At 50.0% G+C, this 18,025-nt stretch overlaps 1 protein-coding gene across 4 annotated transcripts in view; it reads right to left on the bottom strand.

The window, feature by feature from the left end:
• Positions 1–18,025, bottom strand: part of PAPPA2 (pappalysin 2) — a 93,759-nt gene that overhangs the window by 17,139 nt on the left and 58,595 nt on the right. For all 4 annotated transcript variants that reach the window (XM_085586654.1, XM_085586653.1, XM_085586655.1 and 1 more), the window contains exons 15-20: positions 15,850–16,027; positions 13,437–13,650; positions 6,860–7,028; positions 6,053–6,185; positions 4,823–4,932; positions 2,189–2,260 (exon numbers count right to left, since the gene is read on the bottom strand). In XM_085586654.1, the coding sequence (XP_085442780.1) occupies positions 2,189–2,260; positions 4,823–4,932; positions 6,053–6,185; positions 6,860–7,028; positions 13,437–13,650; positions 15,850–16,027 (876 nt within the window). The remainder of the gene's footprint in view (positions 1–2,188; positions 2,261–4,822; positions 4,933–6,052; positions 6,186–6,859; positions 7,029–13,436; positions 13,651–15,849; positions 16,028–18,025) is intronic.

The following is an 18,025-nucleotide window of genomic DNA, read 5'->3' as shown; positions in this document are numbered from 1 at the left end:
CTGGGAGCTGTATCAAAAAGGAGAGCATTAGGGTGAAAGAAACTATCTGAGGATGAATCTTCATTAGTGCTACAGTGATTGACTGTGACCTTAAGAATAGGTCTGCCCTGATGGAACTGCTAACAAGGAAGACACTGTTCCACAGAGGAGGATCAGGATATCTAACAAATAGTTAGATGACCTGAAGGACTAGAGAGAGAAACAAGATGACATTCTCTTGTATAAAATTGAAGGCAAGCTCTTGTACTGATAGCAAAACATCTGCTGTTAGCTTGGTGCTCATCAGCTGGAAAAAAAGGAGGAAGAGAAAGATCTGGGTGTACTTGCTGACCTCAGGATATCTGAACTGCCAGACTGATGCAACTGCAGAAACAACAGATATAGTCCTGTGTCCCATCAAAGAGACATTTCCAGCACAAGGAAGCTTTATGCAGGGCTTTGGTGAGACCTTGGATGGAAGAGTATGTACTGACTGCTTGGTCATTCTTGATGAAACAATAATTGAAAGCAGAAAAAGCATTTAAAAGTCTACAAGGGTGATGAAGAACATGGAATCTCTCCATCTTCTGGTGGGACATAGCAAGATTTTGGCTTGATTAATCTCCTGTGTGCCAAGAGTCCTGCCTGGGACTGCTTTCTAAGAGTAAAGGAGGGTGACAAGCACATAGGAACAGAAAGCTCATGCTGGCTGTGAGCATGTTTGGGTGGTTGATAAGAACACAGTGACTTACACTGGGACTTCAGGTACTCAGTGTGTCTCTTTCACACAAACACACACAAACTGGCATTTTTCATCATTCCTTATGGGATCTCTCACTGAACACACAGAGCCAAGGTGAAGCACAGGAGCCACAGAGGAGAAAACACTAGGGTCAGTCTGGTGTACCTGAGCCTAAGGGAGAGGCCTCACAGTTGTGGCAGCTTTATGTTACCTGAGCTGCACAGGAAGGGAAGAAGAAACACCTCACACTCCATTGGCTTATTTTTTGAAAGGACCTACTCCCAGAGAGCACAAGAAATTCTCTCTTGCTAGCAGAACCACCACAGAGACAATCACTCAACCATCTGGTCTGCTCTTCCACTTAAGCCATCCCATTTCAAACACATTACCCCAGGTTTGTGCTAAAAGATGTGGTTTAGAAGACACAGAGCTCCCAAAATGTCAGAGGATCACTAACTTCTGGTACTCAATCACCAAACACCTCTCAGGCACACAGCACCTCATTCCCCTACTCTTTCTGTCTGTGTCTTGCAGTAGACATGCACAACACAGCATAAAATTTGGGAAATAATTGCTGCACCTTCTGTAGACCATGAGGTTTCCTTCCTGGGGACGTGCCCCCTGCAACATTGCCCTTTCCCCCACACTCCAGTTGACAAAGAGCTGAGCTCAGCAGAACAAGCAAGGAAAAGCAATCATTCGCATTGAAATGAGCACAAGAAAAAAAATACAATCAGCAAACCCCAAAGCTATTTTTGGTGTGCAAACTCCATTTACATTTTCCTTTTTGGTAAAAATCCCAAATTTTCAGCATACAACATTCCAAAATTTCCCCCCTTTTTCCTTTTATCCTCAATCATAATAACAACTAGTGCTTGACAAAGACTGCCTATTTTTAATTTCCTTTGTGAACTGACTCCAGGCTGCCTATGATTTTCTCCTGCCTGGTCATTATTCAAATCTAAATGAGTGGCTAACCAATTTCTGCAAGGAATTCTTTGTCTGCAGATTCTTCAGAAGCAGTTTGTTTTGCATATACAAGGCTGGAAATCCTGATTGTTTGATTTGGACAGGTGAGTCACACAGGGCTTTTCTGGACCTGTGTTACTCTAGAACTGCGGTTCTGGTTAGGGAAATATTCCAGCTTGGAGTCAGCTCAGGCTTTTGGGGGATACCCCTTGCCAGTGAAATCCTTTTGCTAGAATATTCTGCCCGAGCTGGCCAAAAAGAAGCAGGCAAGGAAGGAAATGGGTTATTGTGCAGCTCTTGCTCCCCAGCACCATCCTGGATGTGGGGACTCTACCCAAGGATGCTTCCTCTGCTGTCTCCACTCATCCAGCAAGCCTTGGCCCAACTTGAAGCAAACATAAGGGCAAAGCTGTCTGGTGTGTGCTGGAGCAGGTCTTCACTGCCTGGAGCTCTCCTGCAAGGAGCAGGCAGCTTGTGCTGGGGACGGGGAGGGCTTACCTCACACGACTGGATGCAGTGAATGACAGAGGGGTCGGGATACCACCGCAGCCTGCCCGTGCACACGATGTTCTGGGAGAGAAGGGAAAAAGCAGCACTTAGGCGAGGTGGATGAGGCAGGGAAACAGCCAGCAGTGCTTTCTGGAGCTAAAGGGTCTCCTGCAGCACTGCCTTACTCACTGTGGGGCAGAACAGCACTGACACTCCCAGGACCCTCTTAGCACCTGTTGAGACCCTGCAAACCCAGGGTAGCTGCAGCCAGGAACCCACAGATCAGGGCACACTGCGTGTGTGTGTGTGTATATGGAGATGTATATTGGTTGGAGCTGCTGATCTTGGAAGTCTTTTTACAGCCTTAGTGATTCTATAATTCTATATTGATACAAAACTGGAAGAGGACAAAGGGAAAGGACAAGGACTACCTGAGAAATGGGTTTAGCTGGCAGTGTCACCATAATGCCTGACTTGGCCGGGAGCTGCCACTGGGGGTAAGTCACAAGGGGCTGGATTCTACCATCATCTCTCTGTGTGATGCTGAATTCACCAGCTGGTCACCACTCAGTGCCTAGAATGGGCTCAGTGATCCCTGCTCAGGCTCTGAAAACTGCATCCTGGGAGGACTCATCTCCCCAGACCTGACTTGAAGTAGATACACCAGACTCACGGTCACTCTGAGGTTCTCAGTGGTATTTACAAACTCAGCTGTTGCAGCCAGATGGACACAAGAGTGAGATGAGAAGGGCTCGGTTTCCCGGCCCTGGAACACACCGCCCTGCTCATTTAGCTGGGGTTTGTGGGGAACACTCATGATTACACAGGGGGAAGAAAAGCCCCACCGCACATGCAATTTCCTCCTTGTAAAGCTCAGGCAGGCTTTGAAATCTGAGGCCCCATAAAACAGCATCTGGCCTGTGAAAGTGTCCTAGGATGCCCTTCACAGCAAGGGAATTGCACATAGGGATAGGTGTGTTTTCTCCCAGCCTCTTTTGATATGTTCAGTGGCAGGAAGAATGGCTCTAGCATTCCCAGGTGGCACAGCAGCTAGGGATGGGACAGCTCTGCCCACACAGAGCAGCTGCAGGTCCTTCTGCAGCATCTTTGGTCAAGACTGTGATGAGGCTGGAGCAGGATGAGGTCCTGGCCCTCCTTGGCCAGCACAGGGAGAGCAATCCCAGAGAGCCAGCCTAAAGGGGCAAAGACTGGGGAATTCCTGAGCCCACCAATTCCTGCTCAGCCAAGAGAATGTGTGCATCCCAACCCCACAGAGTTGCTTTGTAAGAGGCTGTTGTGCAACTCAGATGCCATTTTAGCATACTCAGATTAATATACTCTTATTCCAGGCTGGGAAATAAGGGCAGAGAGAAAAACCTGCTCAGCTGTGGGATGCAATGAATCAGAGCTGAAAGCAAAACAGGCCTGTGCCTTCTCTGAGTGGCCCCTGCAGTTCCTGGTGTTGTTTGCCCCATCCTCCCCATCTCGTGGAGCATGGCAGCTCCCGGGAACAGCAAACTGTTGGAGGCTTGGGGGAGCCAAGTGGGGAGCGGAGACAGAAGGCAGGACAGAGAGGAAAACAAGATGGTCTAGGGAGAGAGCTCCTGGCAAAGGACAGAGCTCCTTCTTAAAATAGTGTCTCCTCTCCCTCCTCCTCCTCTCTGCAAAATGCCTCCCTTGCACGAAAGCCTGCAGTGGTGGTGAAAGGGAAGCCGAACACCACTGCCTCAACGGGCCAAGCCATCCGATCCCTCAAAGGCAAGGACTCCTTCCAAGGCTCGTGCTTAACCATCCCACATGCCCCAGGCATCCTCACCCCCCCGGCACCGCCCGCCGTGGGTCTGATTCAAGGCAATGCACAGTAGTATCCACAGGCATGATGCTGGGCCTCCTGCGGCTTCCCAGGAGGAGGGGAAAGCATTTGGATGGGAGCACTGGCTCCTGGGAAGATTGTTTGCTTTTCTTTGTTCCACCTCCTTCCTAATACATCTCGTTTTTATTTTAAGAAATATTACCCCGGTAGAGCTGCTTTTTGGTAAAGCTGTGCCACGAGGATCCAAACTATTTGAGCTATTTGAGCTGCTTTGCCTACAAAATGAGTAAGAGGTGGGGAGGGAAAGGCTCCCCTGTTCCAGCAGCAGAGGCACCTGGCTGGCCAGCGGGTCCTGGCAGCTGGAGACACCTTTCAGCTGACAGTGCCCTGCCTCTTCCTTGGCAGGGGAATGCCTGCCTAGGATTGCATCTCTGCTGCCAGGTAACTGGGGACCCAGGCTTACACTGTGCCAGAGCCAGCTTTTGCTCTCCCAGCACACTGGCTGACAATAAACAGTAGCTTAATGGGTTTAGGCACACAGCACATCCTGAAAAATCAGTGGGATTCTTACATTAAACTTCATATATTGTGGTATCATGCAATTCCTTGAAAGCTGGCTTGGGAGCTGATTACTACGCTGAACTTTGGTATAGGAGAGCAGGAGTAGTAGCATCTACTACTTGTCCTTACAAGTCTTACCCTTCTTCACCTGAGGCAGAGATTTTGTGTTAAAACACTCTGGAGATGGAGAGGGAGGGAGGAAAAGAGGGATGTTCCTTCTCTGTGCTGCCAGCAACCCCTCCACTAGAAGAATTAGTCTCCTCTTTTACCTGGACTCTGGTGGGCTGCAGCCAGTGATCCATTGTCTCAGCAGTGACATTTTTGGGCAGTATGACGGGGTCACTGGGAGGAATGACACAGGAAGGAATGCACACAGCACCTGTGGGAGGAGGGAGAGCTTTGAGGGCCTTACCTGGAGCCAGGCATCGATGTCCTGTAGGATGTCACCATTAATGGTAGAGACAGATGTAGAGGGGACCTTTTTCCTCCCAGCCTGGGATAGCAATTCCTTTCCCAAACCCTGAATTATCCAAGAGCCTACAGGAGTTGTGCCCAGTTCTCTTCTCTCAGATGAAAGGAAAACTGAACACAACCTAAGACAAAGATTCCAACCCTGATGGCAGGACATGGGACCCAGCATGAAAATAAGTCTGGCCTGGATGTTATATGATGTTTGCTGACATGTTAAGAAGTGTCTAATTTTTCTACCACAGAGAATCCCCACCGCCTTCCCATGACCCAAAAAGAAAAAAAGCTGCAAAAATCACCTTGGAAAAACAAGTGGGATCCCAGTCCAAATCCTAGCCTCACATCAGGTCTGTCCTGAGTTTAACCTCAGTAGTCCCTGTCATTAGACTGTCCTCAGCCTGGTTTGACCAGACTGGGATGACTGGTGTGTTTGCTTCAGAGTAATAGGGGCTGAGCTCAAGCATCCTACCCAGAGAGATGCCAGACCAGATGAGCAGCCATGGCTGAGTGCTGCTGGCTTTCCTGAAAGCACAAAGCAACCGGGTCCTGCAGACAGAAATGGATGATGCGGTCCCTCCTCTGGTGAAAGTGCCCTGTTACACTCAATTGTCACTGCAGCTTTTATGGCTTTTATCTAGGACTTGTCACATTAACCCTGCAAACAGCAGCGGTAGCAGCAAGTGGAGAGACCTCAGGAAAGATGGAGGGCTTACAGATCAGGAAAATGTGCGAACAGCTGGGTTTGCCCTAAAGACAATCCCTGCTGCTTCTGAAAAGAGAGATTCTTAATGCTGGAGACAGCTTTAGATTTGGGTCTTGCCCAAGAGTGCAGGCAGGGTGAGCACAAGGCCAAAACCACCCCTGGCTCTGTGTTTATAAAGATCATGGAAGATTAAACAGGACTTTTTTTTCTGTTAAGTGGGGATTGGTACAGGAAGAGTCTATCTATAGTCTATTGTGACTATCAACTCTCTGGGATGACTGAGTCAACACAAAGTTTGGTTTTCTGTTTGGTTTTCATCTTCCCTCACCTATGCCATGCCCCTGCTCACACTTGTACTCCACGAAATTCAGCTCTGGGGGTGGTGGGCAGGTGCCCTGCAAGCTCTCACACAGTTTGAACTCCTCTGTCCACAAGCCCTCCTTCGTGCAGACGATGGGAACCTGCAAAGCAGAGGGACAGCAGCTGGTGTTACTTGCCCTGCCTGCCCACTGCCCATCTCTGGGGCAGCACCGTGCGAGGACACCCCTCCCACCAGCCACGTCCAGAGGAAAGTTCCCCAAGGCAGCTGGGCTGCAGCTGTCTGGTCCAGCCTATGTGCACTGTCCACAAAGCCAATTCCTTCCCAGCATCTGCTGGATCCCACCAGAGGGAATCAGCTACACTTCTTTTGACAAGAAGTGTTCCCTTTCCAAGCAGTGATAAGATACCTGGGTGGGAGGGCTGGCAGGCAGCAGCCTCCATGCCCAGGGAAGCTCCTTGGTGAGCACAACCGCTACAGCAAGCTTGCCCATCATCCCAAGTGAATGCTTTCACAGCAGCTCTCAAAACCTACTGGAAACCCCCTACTTATGCTTTCTGACTTCACACAAGATAAGCCAGCTTATCTAGGACCACTGCTTTCCAGGAGCTGCACCTTGCTCCATGTATGGGGCCCAGCAAGACCAGCTTTGGGCTTGTAGAGGGGCTGCTCCTTGGTGGTTAAAGGGTATTTGGCCTTGGGGATAGGTCAAACTGTTGCAGGGCCCCTGCACAGCAGGGCACAGGGAGCCCTGCACTTTGTAGATGCTCTGAAACACAAGGTGTGGTCCATGTGTGCCTCCCCCCAGCCACTCACCTGCTGTCCCTGCTGCTCGCAGTTGAGGACACACTGGCTGTCCAGCTCGAAGCCCTGGGTGCAGTTGTACATGCCCTCAAAGACGGGGGGCGGGGGCTTGCAAACCACAGGGACACAGTGTCCCTCTTCCCACTGCCCACTCTCCAGGCACTGGACCTTCAGGAACTTCCTGGGGAAACACAGACACCAGACTGGCCTGCAGAACCCCAAACACTGCACCCTGGCTGCACCAGGCATCCCACAGATGTCAGGAGCAGACTGAAAACATCTCTCCTGGAGCACAATCATTCCCCCCTCTGTGTAGGACTTTCCCATACCATACAATCCCTCACCATGGCCACATCTTCCAAAGGGGCACCCCAAGCTTAACCAAGACCTTTTCTTCTCCTCCCTGGGGGGATTGCACTGGTCTAGGAGCACTTGATGCATTTCCCTTGCACTCACCACCACGCTGCTCCCCACCTCTTGTGGTGCCCCTAAACCATTCCTCCCACAGTCCTTGCAGGTCCTGGTCTGCTTTGCCCCACAGCCAGTAGCTGCATACTTTGCTGGATGGAGTTTACCTCCACCAGTAAATCCTCTGGCCTGTGCCCAGCTACTCCTGAGGCTCCTCTTTGTACTCCAGCCAGATCTGTCAATCCTGCTCTCGCCAAGGGGCTGCCGTGCTGCAGCAGACCAGTACCACCCTATGCTGCTAAAACAGCCCAGACACGAGCTACTTGCCAAGAAAAGAAAGCAAGAAAAAGCCCAGGAGTGGAGCCCACCCACTTTTCAGTCTCCTGTCCCTGGCAGTGATAGAGACACCACATCTTTTACACAGAGACATCAAAACTGGTGAGGCATCAGGCTGGCCAAGCACTGCTCTCTCAGCAGAGGACACATCACTGCCCTGATGGGCTTTACCAGAGTCAAGGCTGATTGCTCCATCCTTAATGAGACTTTTCCCCCCACTCCTGTCCCCCTTTACTAGGCAGCACACTGCAGCTGCCTGCCCCTGCCCTCTCCCACCACGGGTGCCAGCAGGCAGGGCTCCAGGCACCACGTTAGGGAGTTTATAGCCTGCCACAGGTATGTGGAGGGGGCCACCAGGGGTTAGAGAAACCCCTGGGGGAAGGCACTAAATTGCCCCTTGTTCTGAGAGGCAGCAGACAGAGTGTGAGGCCACCCATGTGCCCCTTAACACCTGGTGCAGGGTCGTGACATTGTGTGGGGCCACCCAGCTGTGCCTCCACACATGGTACAGGGTCGCACAGCCTGGAGAAGCAAGGGGACCCCATTTGCACTCTGCTGCCAGAGCAGGGGTGTCCCCTGTCAGATTTCTGCTGGGAACTCCTGGATGAGACATTTTAGAGGTTTTTGCAGCATTCTAATATTTTAAAATATTTGCAGCTCTTGGAGAGTCCCCTTCTGCCTTCAGAAATCAGGGATCTGTTTTTTCTCAAGACTGTATAAAGGGACAGTGGGTTTCTCCCAGGGTGAATGCAGGCTCCAGCAGGTAACACTGAGGCAGGCAGGGTAGGGAATAGGATGTAGCAAGTTCACTGGCACAGAGCTGTGTACAAATCTTCCCTCCAGACCACCTGAGAAGCGAGGATGGCTGTGATGTGAGCACCTGAGCACCTCCAACCTGAGGGCTGCCACAATATCACCCCTACAGCAGCAGCCTTGAATTAACTAAGGGTACTGCAGCCATGAAGTATTTCAGAAAGCTGGTGAGGAGGAGGGACTCTGGATGCCATTGTAGGCATCTGTGGTTTCAGTCCATTCCTCATTTAATTTTCTTGTTTGCCTTCCCTTTCCAAGAGGGTGGTAGTCACTGCCTTGCAAACATGTCCCCATCAGACTTTGCCTTCTCCCAAATATTACTGAATGCTTTGCCCTGCCCAAGTTTAAAGCAAAGGCACACGCCAAGAGGTACTAATCCATGTTGGATGTCCAGCTCCACAAGCAGCATTTTCCCCTTCTTGAACTTCCTGGCTCCTGACCCAGCTGCCAGACTTGGAAAGGGTAAAGCACTGGGGGTTATGGAGATAGACACAAACTGCTAGTGTGAAGTCACTGAGACAGCAATACCTCAGGCACTGAGCAAACTCCTTTAAAGACCAGGAGCACCCCAGCCACACACGACTTTCCACTGGCCACTGCACCTCCCTGTTGCTCTCCAAATCATGGCAGAGGCCCCGTGCCCAGGGAGGCCTGGGGAGATGGGTCCAGCACGGGGAGGATGCGCTGTGGCAGCTGCAGTTTGCTCAGGTGCAGCTGTGGTTTGCAGCCCCATCATCCTCACAGGGGCTCCTTGTTTTGATGTGGTGCTGCAGTGACCCCAGTCAGAGCCAGGGCCGTGCATGGCCTCTCACAGCTCTCCCCCAAACCTGCACCCCTCAGACCACCTTGCTCTGGAGGCTCAGCATCCACCCAGGGACTTCAAACACAGTTAGCCCAGGCTGACCCCAGGGTAGAGGGTGGGGTATGGACCACTCCCACATATGTGAAATAAGCAGTCAGTTCATGTGGAAGCATGGAGAAGGGAAAGGAGAGGCTTTAAAAAAAAAAAAAAAAAAAAAGTATATACATAAATACATACAACTTCACAGGAACTTGAAATTTCTGGACCCACCCCCAGCTTCTTCTTCTGATCTGGGCTAGTGGCACTTCTTGAGGATTAACAAGGAAGCCAGGAAAATCGGAGTCAACCCTCCAACCAGGCCAGCCTAATGGACAGAGGAGGCAAGGGAGATGTTTGAGGCCAGCAAGGGCTGTATCTGAGGTGAAGGCACAAGCACATGCCAGGCTTCAGGAGCTGAACATGCAGGGATCCAACCATCTTCTGAGGCAGGCAGCTTGGGGGAGAGTGGGTTTGCTGTGCAGGAATGGTGACAAATGAGCCTAAAGCCTCATCTACTATGGCAGAAAACTGATGGCTTCATAAAGAATAGGGGGAAAGGAGAGATTTGCCAGTAAATTGGAAAAAAAGATGCACCAGCATGTAGGACCTGGCACTGCTGTGCTCCCTCCAAACACCCTGGACAACCTGGGCTGTAAATGCTCAGAAATCTTAAAGGTGGAAGTGACAGAAACATGGTTGACAGCCTGGATTTTCTTTACCTGGCTGTTTGGCTCCCACAGCTGTGTGTGTTTGCCCTTTATCTGGAAGGGGCCAGATACAGGCAGAGGCAGTGAGTTCCTTTATGCCCACAGCACGTGTGCCTGGTGCCCCTGGATTAGGCTGTCCTGCTTACCCTGCTGTGAACTTTGTTTTGTTCCCAGTCCCCAGCCTGCTAACTCCTTCCAGTCCCCATTTTCTCCTCCACATTCTTCTACCTCCTCTCCTTCTTCCATGGTCTCTGCTGATTTTGAACCTGGAGAGAAGGAAGAGGGGCCAACATCTCCATGGAAGTTGACTGGGGACTCTGCTGGGCTCCCTTGATCTCTGGTCAAAATGCAGGCTGAGACTTTCAAATCTGCCTGAAAATACCAAAGTGGTTCTTTGTTTCATTTCCTCAAGCTAGCAGAAGGAGCTCAACCCTTCATAAAGGCAGCTTCAAGATCCCCAAATCTCTTCTCTCCAAGGAATCATGCCACATCTGGCAAGTGAAACAAGTCCCCTGAAGGGTCTGACCTTTTAGATCCCCAAACTGAGAGCATCTTCTCAACATTAGAGTGTTCCTCTAAAGATCTCCTAGCTATTATCACAGAACCATGGAATTGTTTTGGCTTGGAAGGGACCTTAAAAATCATCTTGTTCCAACCTCCCTGCCATGGACAGGGACACCTACTAGATGAAGTTTCTCCAAGCCCCATCCAACCTGACCTTGTCTATTCCTGTCAGAGATCTGCTTCAGATGACACTTCATGCTGGAAGCAACAGCAAGGAGCATTGTAGGGGTGGATGCCCTTTCCCCCAGAGTATCCGACCCCTGACTTTCTGGCCAGCACTTTTCAATGCTACAGCTCTGGATGATGCTGAACATTTCTCCTTAACAGTTCAGATCTTTGTGTGATCCAGGTGGTGGGTTGGTACTGCCATGGCACAGGTTCTGCCTAAACCCAGAAAGCTCCCATCACAAAGCACAAATGCACATGTTACGTTCCCCTTGTTACCCTTACATTGGAATTAGAGTGAAGTAGCCTGGCAGCTGGAAGCCAGGCTGTTAGGTGGCCTCTCCAGGCTGATAACAGATCTCCCTTAGGAAGAATCAAAGAAGCTTTACCCTTCATGTCAGCATTGTCGCTCAGATGAACCTGCCAGCAGGAAGGCTGCGAGTTTCTGGCAGGATCTTGATTACACAATCCGTATTTCCTCAAGGATCCCTTGTTGACAAGCAGTGATTTCCCAAGGGCCTTTTTTCCCTCACCCAGGTTAACAGACAAAAGCATCTCCAGGACAACTGATTTCTTCATCCCCTTTCTCTTCCACTTAAATTGTGGGAAATTATTTTCAACTATGTCCTCAGCCCCTTCTAAGCATCCCTACTGCTCCTGCAGTAAAATTCAAATAAAACCAGAAGTGAGGTAATTGCATGAACATCTGTGTCCAGGATTATCTTCACTTGCATGGAGACAGCTGGATCCCAACCATGGTTCAGGCCTGCATAAGGTGGGCAACTCCACATGAGGAACAAAGCTAGAGCTAGAAGAATAATTCAAAAGAAGCCTGACTGTATTTCCAAGGGTGAGTTAGTTAGTGGGCATGAGGAATCCTCAGTGTCAGTCACAGATTAGGCTTGCCTTTTGCCCAATATATAGTACACATAGAAACTCTTGCTTCTTTATGTACCTAGACACTGGTATGGCACTAAACCCTTTAGCAAGGCTTGTGCTTGATGGGTTGGTGGACAACAGTGAGACAACAGAAAAAGAACACAGTTTTCTGAACCCAGAGAGACAGCAGAAGACCCTAAAAACCTGATGTCCAAATCAGCAGCTCAGACCCTACTTTCACACCAGCACATCAGGAACCTGCACCTCACCAGAGCTGGTTGCTTCCAGAACTCCCCAGCTCCTCCCTTTCTCCAAAACTGGCATGATCAAAGAGATCCCCAAATCTCTTTGATCAAAGAAACCAACCTCTCACTCTGGCAGCTCCCACCCTCGCCTTGCCAGGGCTGAGATAGCAGAAGGATTTCCAGCAATCCAGGAACTGGATGGCTAAGAGCTGCTACACCACGCCAAGGGGTTTGTACTCATGCTGAGTGCACAGCTCCTGATGAGATCGTACAATGACATGTACAAGTCCAAGGAAAGGTTTTTGCTTGGGCTGGGCCACTCATGTAAGAGTTAATCTGCATGATAGGAAAGCAATACTTTTTCTGGTTTTGTTCATGTGGTTTTTGCATTCCACCATCAGAGACGTCCGATGAAATAGCAGCAGTGACAATTGCAAAGGGGAAAACGCGATGTCAACATGCATTACGATGAAAACGTAAACCACTTTGCATGATTTTCCTTGACTTGTCTCACAGGCTGTTCAGACCCATATGGAAGTTACTCACACATCAGAGGAGCCTCAAGATCTCCCAGGGGTGATCATTTTCACCAGCAGTTGCTACAGAAGGACAGAGGGGGCCTAACTTTGCAAGCTGAGTGGATCTGTTTGAATGCCCAGTGCCTGAAAGTGCCACAGGCACAAAAGCTGCTCTAGAGTTTGCAAAGCAGTCCATGTGATCGCTGCCATAATCATCATTTGCTCAGCTCCCTTTGGCCCAAGAAATGCTCCTAGCACTGTGAAAAGCTGTTTACAGAAACCACTTCCTTCATTACTAGGCAAGAAATTTGGCAACTGCTTCCCACTGTACAACAAATCTACCCCAGAGCAAAGAAGAGATGAAGTCTGCATCCAATTAAAACTGGAAGGGGGCATTAAACAATTAACACATAATTACCTGATCTGGGCTAGAATCAAGACTCTGGGGAGGACCCAGTCAGTGCCAGGGAATCTTTAGTGACCAAACCCAATGGGGACTTTTGCTGGAGGCATCACAGACAAAACGCTGCTTCATCCCCCAGCATCACGATATTGGCTGAGAGCAGGGCTAGCGAACCACCAGGAATTTTTTCCCGAAGCATCAGGAAAAATCTTCTCCCATTGAAATGCCAATGCTAGAGATTAAATTTAGCCAAGAGGCACAGCGGGTGAGATATTAACCCTGACAGAAGGCAGCCACTCATTCTTGCAGTGCCTCTGTTCTATGTTTTATTGCTTTTAGGAAAGACAGAAGCTGCAGGAATCTGCCAGCATCTTGTAAATGTCTAATTACCTGGGAGTCTGCAAACACTTAATTTGGTGCTTAGCTTTCACAGAGTGACAAATACATTGAAGTGCACAGGAAGATCTGCTTGTTTCAGGTTAAAGTACTTTAACACACTCGTGTGTGCAACAGCACCTGGTTCCCACCAGGTTCACCTAGACCTGGGAATGCCTCTTGTATTTCAAGAAATCTGTGAGATCAGAGCAAGCTGCTCTGCCTTCTACCTATCAAATCAGGTCTTTGAGACTGCCACTGTGCTATCACCTCTGCTCCTTGTGCACACTGGGAGGAGGAAAGAAACAGTGATAACAGACCTGCCACAGACTTACCTCTTAGGCTTGTCTGCTGTGTTCTCGGCCACGTGGTATCCAGGCTTGCACTTGTAGCGACAGACCGAGCCCACGTCGTGGCTGCCCTGCAGGCACCGAGGCACCAGGAGCCGCGCGTTGGCCACGGCCGGAGGCGCGGCGCACTCCAGCTTGCAGTATGCCTCAGGCAGGGACCAGAGACCATCCTCCAGGCAGGTGAGCCACTGGTTTGTTCCTGACCCCAAAGGAGAACAGCATGAGGGGTTACATCAGAGCCAGGAATGGAGTCCTGCCGAGGGGAGCTCAGAGCAACCAGCAGAAGTCCTCTTGTTAGAGCGTACACGGATACCAAAAGGGGCAGCAAGAACAAAGAGCACGGGCTCCATCGCCTGCTTGGTCAGGCTGAAGCAGAAAATACTTAAATGCAAAAAAAAATGGCAGGGTCAGCTTCTAGAAGCTGCAGAAAGGATCTTGGTTCTGCAAAGCTCTCCAAATATTTCCCTTAAACTTGCCCTCTTTTGTGGTGCCTCAGGATAGCCAGGGGCCTTATTGTAGGACAGCTCTCTGTCGTATTCAGCTCAGCCCAACTTCATTCTCCACAAGGGCTTTTTGCAGCTTGTCCTTAGCTATGCTGATCAAGCTGTCATACCCTACTACAGATGCAGTGCAAGATCACAGAATCATGGAATGCCCAACCTGGCTTTCAGTGTTTCCAGGGATGGAGAATCCATCACCTCTCTGGGAAACCTGAGAGTCAGGAGGATGAAAAATGCCAGAAGGACAGATGTGGAAGGCTTCACTAGTGTGTCTGGGAATTCAAACCACCCATCACTAGAGGTCTGGGTTGAGTATTACAGCCCAGCTCTTTGTTGTCCCTGACAGACCCAGCTATATGGCTGGCCAAAACTGCACAGCTCTGGATGCTGTCAGGAAGTGCCGAAGACTACATCACCTGCATGGTGTGGATGATGGATAGTTCATTGGGAACTGATGAGCAAGAAAAAAAGCTGGACTGGAGTGAATGGGACTCTTCCTAGTGAGAGGTTTGGATCTGCATGTTTGTGGTGCAGCCAGGCTGCTCTACAGTTCCTTCAAACGTCCCTTTCTTTTTACAGAAACACTTCTGGGGACAGAGACAAGATCACATCTCTACTCAGTGCCTGTGTTCCTGATGGGTCAAGGCTGTCTCCCACCTCCAAGTGTCACACAGCCATGCCATCCTTTCCTTGTCTACTCTTAGCATTTGTTAGCATTGACAGCTTGCTTGTAAGGATGCAAGTCTTAGTGGGAACAAGCACAGAGCATGTCCCTGCCTCAGTGCCTCAGTTGTGTCAGCTGGACTGTAAGAGTTTGCCCACATGGCTTGGCAGCCTTGGCTGAGTCCATCATGCTGGAAGTCACCCCGGGGCCCACGGAGGGGATGCCTTCCCACGGAGGGAGCCCATGGCAACCTCCCAGGGACTGCAGCAGGACCAAGAGGCAGCTGTGAGTGCAAGACCAGATCAAACCTCTGCCCTCAGTTGACCAACCCAAGGCAATGGGCATCGATTCATGCAGAATTTGTGTTGTTGAGATGACACTGGTGTGCTACCCATTGATCAGCCCACACTGGGGATCTGCCACCATTCTCCCTATCATGAAATGAAACCTTAATTCTCTGCAGTTTTTGATCCTTAGATTTAATGGGGCTTTTTCTACAATAAGTAAACAATTCTCATACATTTCAGCTATAAATGTCTCCATAAAGTAGGGCACCCATTAAAATGATTTGTTGTATGCGATTTTTTCACAGCAAAGGCACTGGTGGAAACTCACAAAGTCTCAATGCTTGAAGCTGTCAAGGCAATTACCCCTGAAATCCCATCCAGCTCAGCCCTTGCATAGACAGAACAGTAGCTCTCTTTCTCTGACTTGGCTTAAAAAATTCCTGTGGCTACTGATGGAGTCGGCAGAATGAAAGCCAGGCCATGGTGTGTCTGGGTGGTGAACATCTCCCAGACTGCTCTACAGCTGTGGGCATCAGTCTCTATGGCTCTATACAGCCCTAGCCCCCTGAACCACAGGCTTTCCCACAGCCACCAGGCACAGAGCCACTGCTAGCTCTCTGAAGTCCCCTCTGTCTGCCTGCATGTTTCTTGTCTCCATCACTGTAATACTGGAGGCTGGAGCAATTATCAGGAGGGGACATCACTTACACCCTGAGGTGGATGGATAAGGGCTGCCTGCCAGGGGATGGGAGTCAGAGGGAATTATCCCTACATTAGGATGTCTCTGTTCCAGGGTGAGGGATACTCAAAATTTAGGGAAGTATCTCGAGCTCAATCAGCTGGCAAATCCAGGATAAGTGAGAAATTCCAAATTCTGTTTGAACTGCTTGGGACAGGCACAGAAAGGTGGCATCAAGAAGGGCGGTGAAATGTCTTGACACTCATACCTTGAAGTTTGGCTGGGGGGATGCAGGAGAAGGAGCATCTCTGCAGGTAGGTGGTCCCCAGAGGGCAGGAGAACTCGGCATAGGACACGTGGGACTGGTCAGGGACATGGCAGTCAACAGGGTCACAAGTCACAGATCTGTCCCACTGTCCTGAACGGCACGTCAGCACCACCTCCTGCTGCAGAAAAAGCAAAGCTCCATCAGACTCCTGAACACAGCTTTGATCTACACCTCTGCCACCACAGCAGAAAGGTCCAACCTAGGTTTCAGGATGAGGAGAACTCTCCAACATTTTTCCTCTCTCACTGTGCCCCTTCTCCCCATTCTGGACAATGAATCACAAAGCCCTGATCTGTTCACAGGCAGACATGTGGGGTGTGAGAGCAACAAATGTGCCTTGGGGTAGCAATCCAGCCACTGTGCATGTTACATTGTCATGGCAGTACCAGTCCCCATTAGGGAAAAAAGGAAAATCCCTTCAAGATTCACTGAAACCTCTTGAGCTAAGCTATTTTCAGCTGTATGTCCTACAATTTCCTCCACTAAAAGATAAAGTTTTACTTCAACTGTTGTCAGAGAGCTCTTCTGTTGATAGTTTTGCCCTAAATGTACCTATTCCCTCATGCCTCAGCCCACAGACCCCATTGAAATCATATAACCTCATTTACAAATCCTACTTATACAGCCCGTCTTACTCAGCTGGGGAACTGCCCAAGATCAAAAACCACCATGTTCCCACCATTAAATATGGTCAACATATACTACAGACTTTATCAAAATTGAGTGGTGGATGGTTTGCTATGAGCAACTTGGTGTAGTGGAAGGTGCTCCTAGCCACAATGAGGGGGGTTGGACTGAGTGACCTTTTAAAGGTCCCTTCCAACCCCAATTGTTCTGTGTTTTCCATTCCCAAACTGCTAAACCCAGCCCAGCAGCCCTCAGCCAGGGGCTGCAGACCAGTATCCCTGATGTCCCCTCACTGAAGGGACACTGCTGGTACAGCGGAACACATGACCTGTCATCTCAACCAGCACGTTTTGATTGAATCTGGATGTGGTGGCTCTGAAGGACATCACTAAATTTGAGTCTGGCACTCTCAAGTGTGCAGCAGGATCATCGTGTAGCTGAACTAGCTGGAGAGGATGCTCAGGAGAAGAGCTGTGTGCATTTTCCTAAATAGGATTACAAGCCAGACATCACTGTAATACCACTGGAGGGCTCAGGGCAAGGCAGCTCTGCTGGGACAGCCACTTGGTAAAACTCTGTTCAGAAGTTTCCCATCTCACTGCCAAACACAGGAAAACTGTCACTCCGGGCAGATTCATTTTGTGCGGTTTCATTTCGGAGCATGGGAACATTCTGTTTTCCCTGGGCAGGCCTTGGCCCACAGACTCAGTGGCCATGTAATTAATAACCTCCCAGTGGTGAGCACTGCATCTCCAGCTGCCCTACTGCACTTCCCAGTCTCCACCTCTCCTTGGGCCACCCTTCAGCACGGGGAACCCGCCTGCCAGGTGTCACCAGCAGATCTCCAAGGAGAGGAAATGCCACCCTCCTGACATGGCCCAGCTTTGTCTGTCTGCCCCAAGCAAGTTCACGGCCTCACTCGGTCTGGCATGTAGAGCAGCTCAGCCCCAGAGACTCCTGTTCCCCCCTCCAGAAACAGCCTAAGGACAGGACACTGTGTGCCTACACCCCTGCCAAGGGGACTGCCTGGACCAAGGCAGTTCAGTTCCCAAGGACACATCATCCCAGGTCTCCTCAGTCAATAGCTAAGAGCTGTGCTGGCTCCTGGCTTTTATGAGGTAACCCCCAACCCTCTGGAAAGTGGGACAAACTCTTTCACAGTGACCTCTGTGCCATTATTGCAACACAACACAAAGGAAGAAAAGCGCTCCATGCTCTCAGCTCCCTCTAAATATAGTTGCTCTGCAATGACTTCATTTTTTCCTGAGCCACTAACTTCAGCTTTAAGAGAGAAAACATCCCAGGGATGTTTAACCCTCCAAGCAATGCCCATCTAGGGAGCAGAAATATCTACCTCTCCTTCTGCTGGAGTGCATCACCTTGACTTGGGACATGCCCTGCAGCAGCTTTCAGCCTGGCAGAGCTGTGCTCTGCAGACAACACTGGACTGGGAGAACTAGGACTGCAGCAAGGGAAAGAGAGGGATCTC

This window comes from Lonchura striata, chromosome 8, assembly GCF_050655825.1.
Source record: "Lonchura striata isolate lonStrDom1 chromosome 8, ASM5065582v1, whole genome shotgun sequence".
NCBI lineage: Eukaryota > Metazoa > Chordata > Aves > Passeriformes > Estrildidae > Lonchura > Lonchura striata.
Note: the sequence above shows the minus strand (reverse complement) of the source record. Positions and strands in the feature narration are given on the sequence as shown.